This window comes from Parambassis ranga, unplaced genomic scaffold, assembly GCF_900634625.1.
Source record: "Parambassis ranga unplaced genomic scaffold, fParRan2.1 scaffold_66_arrow_ctg1, whole genome shotgun sequence".
NCBI classification, from domain to species: Eukaryota; Metazoa; Chordata; class Actinopteri; family Ambassidae; genus Parambassis; species Parambassis ranga.
In genome coordinates this window covers 47,864-54,754 of record NW_021144810.1, presented here as the reverse complement: position 1 = coordinate 54,754, position 6,891 = coordinate 47,864, and the positions used below count along the sequence as shown (strand labels likewise).

Genomic DNA, 6,891 nt, shown 5'->3' with positions numbered 1-6,891 from the left:
ATTCTGTTCCAAAGAACGAGCAAGCCACTCATTAAAAAAGTTTTATTGATTTCATGGTGAATAAAATGTCGATGGATGGATGGGAACTGAGATTTGGTTTAAGAGGGAGTGAAATATTTTAAAAAAATCATGTGATCACTGTGATTGTCAGAGCCATTCCTGCTGGCGGTAAGGAGGGCGTCGTAGGGGTCAGTCCTGCTGGATGATCATCTTCAGCATCTGCAGAGCCATGGGGCCCTGATCCGAGGGAATCTGTGACAGGAGAAACCTCTGTCATTCTGTTTCTGGTATTCTGAAGGCCCTCTTCATATTTTGGTGATGTTCCCCGTCTAGCTCGTCTTTCAATGATCAGTGAATATTAGAAGGATACCACCAGTCCTAGCAATGACCTGAGTTCACTCACATGTGTAGAAAACTAGCCAGATATATTTTGTGTAGAATCTCACCATGTGACCAGCCTTGAGGATCCAATAGAAGGCAAAGTTTTTGTACGTCTTGTAGAAAGCGCCAGTGATGCTGCGGGACACCGGGTCGTCCACCGGGGTCCACTTCAGCTGGTTAAAAGCTGAAAGCCCATCCCACTTCAGCCGCTTCACCCACAGCTCCTGACCTGTGAGAAGAAGAAGAAGAGGATGAAACGACCGGAGCCGGTGACTTCATACAAACAGGCCTCGTGTCTGAGCCACTGAAGAAGACCGAGCGAGTTACCCATGGTGTCCACGATCAGATCCAGCTGTCCATTGTACACAGTGACGTTGACTCCAGCGGTCAACAACTGGTCGACTATGTCCACCACTGGCTTCATGAAGTCTCCTGCCATGTAGCTGAACACATATTCAGCTTGGCCTGGACACACAGCAAGGTCAGGTAAGTTTCAAACAATGGAGATGAAGGGACATGGTCCAGGTTTGAGGTACTCTACCTCCCCAAGTGACATTCTGAGGGATGATGCCCAGTTTCTTCCTTATGGGTCCATTCATCAGCTCGCTCAGCGACCGGCCGTGGAGCCGATGAAGATGACGACGTACCTGCAGGGCTAATAAGACACGGAACATGAGAACCAAGTCCATGGTTCATATGTTGACTGCATGTAATGGTTGTGGTTTTCTTACAGATGTAGCTCTCTCCTGCAGACGAAGTGAGTTTCTCATCTGGATCCTGGGTGAGGATGTTGTAGAAGTTGACACCATTGGTATTCTGAGGGAGAAAACCAAATCCAGATAAGACATGATCACATAGACAGAGCACAGATCCCTGCTCAGATCACAAAACTCTTTTTAAAAGTCTGAAGTTAAGAGGACAGTGTTGTCTTGTTTAGCTGTATATGGAGCTGGCAGCCAGTAATCAATATTTTATTGCTTTGTATTCACGGATTTATTTTGAGTGGTGTACCAACCTGCTCTATCACCGTCTCAGCCACAGACCACAGCTCGGTGGCTTTTGCAAACTGCTGCTGATCCACGGCCTGCTTCACCGCCTGCGCTGCATTGTTGACATCTGCCAGGCCGTAATCATCCAGCAGTGACTGCACAGGAAGGAAAACGTCAACACAGCTGGATTCCAAATAAAGAGGAGACATTGCCTTAGACATGGAACTTACAGTGGTGTAGAGGTATGGGCCCCAGGTCATGACAGAGTCTGTGGAGGAGGCACACGTCTTGTGAACGTATCGTTTGAACTCTACCCTCTGAAGGTCTTTAGTGTCTTACATACATGCAGCTGTATGTAGGTGCTTGAATAATTTACACTTTCAAAAACTCACCCAGCGGAGAAATCCAGGAGTCTCCGAGGGCCACACCAACAAACCTGCATTTCACCTTTCCTTGGGCTACGGCCTATAAATGCACATTAAAATGATCTCAGTGGGTTCACATTGTTGCACTTTCCTCTCTGGGTGGCGCTTAACTTGAGCTGCTTTACAGTGAATAACTACAGCTTCATCGAGACTCCAGTCAGCAGAAAAACTTTGCACTGCTGCCAGTCCTCTGTCAGCTTTGTTTCCATTTCCTCATTGCATCACATGACCAGTATCAGTGAGCTCACATGATCTTAAATGATACTCTAAAAATAAAACAGACGACTCACCTTGGTGAGTTCCAAGGAGATAGCAGCGGCCATCTTCCCTCCGTATGACTCAGAGAAGATGTGGAAGGGGATGCTCTGTGAAGAATAATCAATCAGATTAAATGCATCAGCATGAAGTCTTCACTGCAGCCTGGGCCGCTCACACACCTGGAACTCGGGCCTCTGTGTGAAGAAGTTTTCCAACAGCACCAGCATGTCCGAGGCCACGGTGGCTACGTCGGTCGCATAGGCATCTGGACTGTCGGTGTAGCTAAAGCCAGTGCCCACAGGGTTGTCTACAAACAACACACTGGCTGCCTGGACCTGGAGACACACAGACAGACACAGACACACACACACAGACACACACAGACACACACACACACACACAGACACACACAGACACACACAGACAGACACACACAGACAGACAGACACACAGACACACACACAGACAGACACACACACACACACAGACACACACACAGACAGACACACACACACACAGACACACACAGACAGACACACACAGACACACACAGACACACACAGACAGACACACACAGACACACACAGACACACACAGACACAGACACACACAGACACACACAGACACACACAGACAGACACACACAGACACACACACAGACACACACAGACAGACACACACAGACACACACAGACACACACAGACACAGACACACACCATGTTAAACTAAACCTTCTACTTTCCATTACACATGCTGCTCATTGCTTTGTTCAGGTCCACTGTCTTACCCAGCTCGTCTTTCTGGGCTGTAGATCCCTGTCCAAGGGTCCGATCTCCTCAAAGTTGCCAAAGCCGGTTCCAGATCCTCCAGGTCCACCCTAAAGCCACACCGTCATGTTCACAAATTAGGAACAGATGCATTTAAGGAGGATATTATAGTGTGAGTCTTATATCTAATATCAATACTCAGTGAAGCTAGCTTCCACAGCTGCTCAGCTGGAGCACAGTTTATCTTTCAGCTGGTCTAAGTTTAAGCTTTCAAAGGGCTAGTTCCTGTTTATGAGAATAGCAGCAGCATGGTTGTTAGTCATCCTGTCAAAACAGAACAACATCACTAGTTCCTGAGGAGGGAAATAACCCTTATAACTGATCCATGAAAACAGCTGGAGATAGAGGACATTATGTCACGGGACAATCTTCTGGGAGATCTGTGAGCTACATGCAGCAACGGAGAGGAAGGACACTGCTATGAAAAATCTGTTAGACAACCAGACTGAGTGTCACCTGCAGCCACAGGACCAGAGGCAGGTCCTGGTAGGACGGACTGTCCGCATAGTAAAGCCACCAGAACATGTGCGCCCCGGCTCTCACGTCCACGTAGCCCCAGGCCTCTTTGCTCGCCAGAGGAGAGGACAGTCCTGCACAGGATGGACACACAGACTCAAAACCTGAGACACCCAGTTCCTCTCTAGCAGCACAGGACGGGCGTCAGATTACTTTCGTTTTCCCTCAGGTTGAGTCAAAGCCCTGAAGAAGTCACACAGATCTCTCATCTTACCTCTGTGGAGGACAGCGCTGAGGACGAACAGCCAGCCCGGGGCTGATGCTAGCCGCGCCATTGTTCAATGCTGCTGCTGCGCCTCGAACGGTGAAGGGGAAGAAATCACATGACCGACCCGAGGTCAGCTGATCAATCAGTTTTTATCTCGGCTGAACGTGCTGCGCTGTGAGTACTGCCTCCAAGCCACCAGAGGGCAGTGCTGCGCTGACAAACCTCACCCTACAAAAGTCTCAGTGTTGCAGTTTGTTGTCTTTTGACCACACATTAAAAAATAATGAAACAGACACACACACAGACACAGACACACACACACACACACACAGACACAGACACACACACACAGACACACACAGACACACACACACACAGACAGACACACACACACACACAAACCTCACCCTACAAAAGTCTCAGTGTTGCAGTTTGTTGTCTTTTGACCACACATTAAAAATAATGAAACGTGGCGATATCAGTACATCGTATCTGAAATGTTTTAATCAAAGGTCAGCATCACCCTAAAGGTCGTAAATTGTGATGATAAACCAGGTTTACTTTCAAAGGTTTCAGCATAAATATCATTTTTATTTGATGAGAAAACACATGATGTAGTTTCTGACACTTTAACTTTGAAAATCCACACCGGAAGTGCTGCCTTTCATATTGCCGGGGCGGAAAGGGGGGGACGCTGCATGTGTCATGGCGGCCCACAGCACCAACGTTATCCGCCTGCGCCTCTACTTTGACTACCCGCCGCCGGCTGTCACCGGCCACCGCATGTGCTGGCTGCTCGTGGACCTGAACGCCTGCCGGGTGGTGGCGGACCTGGAGAGCATCATCAGGGAGAAGTTCGAGTTCGGCCGCGGCAGCATCCTGAACCTGTTCATAGAGGACTGCTACCTGCCGCACACCGAGAGCATCTATGTGGTGCGGGACAGCGACAGCGTCAAGTGAGGGACAGCTGGAATGTTTGAATGTATTCATGATTAAAAAGGTCTCTGTGAACATGTCTGATCATTAAAGACGCTTCTGTTCGCAGGGTAAAGCTGGACTGTCTGCCTCAGCTGAACGGTCACACAGCAAGTGAAACCTGCAGAAAGAGACGAAGAGCCACAGAGGAAGAGGAGGACCGGCTGGGAGACAATGGTGTGAATGTGGACTGGACCACAAAAAAGAGGAAAAAAAGGACTGAGCAGAGCCTGACTGAGGCTCCTGAGGAGATCTCAGGTGAAGACAAGACTAAAGCGTCAGAAGAAAAACAGTCGGAGAAGAAGAGAAAGAAGAAGAAAGCAGAGAAAAATGCTGCTTTCACTCCAAAACCTGCTGCTTCTCCCAAAAAACACAGGCTTAGTGTCGACCCGCCTGTTAACAGCACCAAGAAACGTCAGGTGGCGCAAGCAAAGTCAAAGAAAGCCTCCTCTTCAGAGTCCAGCAGTGGCACTAGTAGTGAGGAAGATGAAGCTCCCAAGAAACCTGCAACCAAAACCCCCAGCTCCACCCCTGCTGCTTCCAAGACGAACACTAAACCCGCTCCTCAGAGAAAAGCAGCCTCTTCCCCGGTGTCCTCCTCAGACACAGACTCGTCCTCGGATGAGGACACCAGTGTAAACGTCCAGCCTAAAAACAAGCCTTCGACTCCCACAGCTCCTTCTGTCCAGCCGTCCTTAAACTGTCCTCAGGCTGCTGAAGTGGACCCTCCTCAGGAAAACATGTCAGAGGCTCATGAGTCAGACAGCGAGGAGGAGATCCAGCTGGTCATTAAACGCCCATTACCACAGCACAGCGTAGCTGTGGGAGGTCAGTCTGCTTGGCGTGGACGTGGTAGGGGAAAGGCTGGGAATCGTGGCGCTGGAGGACAGGGGGGTAGAGGTGCAGGCAGAGGCCACGGCGGCAGATTCGAGTCCAGCTTCAATGGAGACAAGGAGCTGTCATACCAGACGGATTCCCTGACCAACAAGTCGGTGATCCTCCAGGTCAGTTCTGTGGTCAAAGCTGCAATAACTGATATGATGTTGTCCTCTTTGTCCGGTGCATGTGTCCATTTTGGAACACAGAGTTTTATCTTTGCTTTCTGGATGTGTCTCTGGATATAGAACGGATCAGAAAGGGCTCCCAAACCGGACTACAGCTCCATGCCCCTGTTAGCTGCACCTCCACAGGTGGGGCAGAAGATTGCCTTCAAGGTAAGCAACACGATGCTGTGTGGCCTGAAGTCCTGCTACTGTGTCTAACTGTGATCTTCAATCTCCAGCTGTTGGAGCTAACTGAGAACTACACACCAGAGGTGTCTGAGTATAAGGTAATGATGTGATTATTCAAAATGTTAACAAACACAGGAATGGACTTTACAAAGCTTATGCTAATGAAAGCTTGTCTATATTCATATAACTGTTTAAGGAGGCGAAGCTTGTGAGCTTCGATCCAACCAGCAGACAGACTGAGCTTGAGCTTCTTAATGTCTGTCAGGGTAAGCTTGGCCCATTTCAGACACATGATGGCATCAATGACACCCCTGTACATGTAACTGACTGATGAACATCCTTATTTGCCACCTGTCGCCCAGCTCCTGTAGCACCTGGCAAGTTTGATCTAGTCTACCAGAACCCGGACGGCTCGGAGAGAGTGGAGTACACGCTCTCAAGAGAGTCTTGGGTAAGTTTAAGCTTGTAGCTCAACAGCAATTTATTAAACTAGGATAACCAGCAGTAACTCTGTGTGCTTTGTTCTGGTCTCTGCTAAAAATCATCTCTAGCTTCAAAGTCATTTAAACACAACAGAAAATACTGATGGTGTTTTAATGGTGTCGGTAACACCTCGCCTTCCATCCCTCAGGTGACGGAGCGGTGGGAGTCTCTGCTGGAGCCAAGACTTGTCATGTAAATGTCTGTAACTCCACGTCCACACACTGATCTGATGTCATTCAGCTGAAGTCGGATCACCTTTTACATGGTGTATGACAGCTTTGACAGGTATATGATTACTGGGCTGTGCTTGTAAATACACTCTGCATAATTAAATATTTTATTATTGTTACATTTTAAACAGGGCTTCGATATATTTTTTAATGACTGATGAGTGGATGTTTTTTTAGGAATGGGACAATAATGGCTTTATGTATTGTACAGTGATGTGACCTTTAATAAACATGTTTAATGAACGTTTCTTTGTGGACTACATTTCGCTGTTTTATATGAGAATTCCAAAACCTTTTTTCACACATGGTTTAAAATGTTGTAGCAGTCCTGCCAATAAAAACCATCATGAATTATTATTATTTATT

The 6,891-nt window shown here is 47.9% G+C and overlaps 2 protein-coding genes across 2 annotated transcripts; one reads left to right on the top strand and one right to left on the bottom strand.

Moving 5' to 3' along the window:
- Positions 1-28: 28 nt before the first annotated feature.
- Positions 29-3,771, bottom strand: LOC114431292 (retinoid-inducible serine carboxypeptidase-like). Its single transcript, XM_028398877.1, has 13 exons — positions 3,612-3,771; positions 3,338-3,471; positions 2,842-2,931; positions 2,233-2,388; positions 2,086-2,160; positions 1,763-1,835; positions 1,601-1,638; positions 1,397-1,525; positions 1,113-1,197; positions 923-1,036; positions 709-846; positions 447-610; positions 29-252 (listed from the first exon to the last, which is right to left on the bottom strand). Exons 1-13 carry the CDS (start codon positions 3,670-3,672, stop codon positions 190-192), a joined length of 1,320 nt encoding a protein of 439 aa, XP_028254678.1. The 5' UTR covers positions 3,673-3,771; the 3' UTR covers positions 29-189.
- Positions 3,772-4,264: 493 nt separating this feature from the next.
- LOC114431290 (coilin-like) lies at positions 4,265-6,769 on the top strand. The gene is made up of 7 exons (XM_028398875.1): positions 4,265-4,561; positions 4,651-5,584; positions 5,705-5,794; positions 5,863-5,910; positions 6,009-6,078; positions 6,175-6,263; positions 6,444-6,769. Exons 1-7 carry the CDS (start codon positions 4,311-4,313, stop codon positions 6,489-6,491), a joined length of 1,530 nt encoding a protein of 509 aa, XP_028254676.1. The 5' UTR covers positions 4,265-4,310; the 3' UTR covers positions 6,492-6,769.
- Positions 6,770-6,891: the final 122 nt, after the last annotated feature.

Bases quoted from the DNA above. Each gene is read 5' to 3' on its own strand.
- LOC114431292 (XM_028398877.1), bottom strand. From the start codon at position 3,672: ATGGCGCGGCTAGCATCAGCCCCGGGCTGGCTGTTCGTCCTCAGCGCT. The intron at 2,161-2,232 runs GTGTGTGAGCGG...TATTCTTCACAG, and splicing joins CACAGAGGCCCGAGTTCCAG to AGCATCCCCTTCCACATCTT. The intron at 1,639-1,762 runs GTGAGTTTTTGA...CCTCCTCCACAG, and splicing joins CTCCTGGATTTCTCCGCTGG to ACTCTGTCATGACCTGGGGC.
- LOC114431290 (XM_028398875.1), top strand. From the start codon at position 4,311: ATGGCGGCCCACAGCACCAACGTTATCCGCCTGCGCCTCTACTTTGAC. The intron at 5,585-5,704 runs GTCAGTTCTGTG...CTCTGGATATAG, and splicing joins ACAAGTCGGTGATCCTCCAG to AACGGATCAGAAAGGGCTCC. The intron at 5,911-6,008 runs GTAATGATGTGA...TAACTGTTTAAG, and splicing joins CAGAGGTGTCTGAGTATAAG to GAGGCGAAGCTTGTGAGCTT.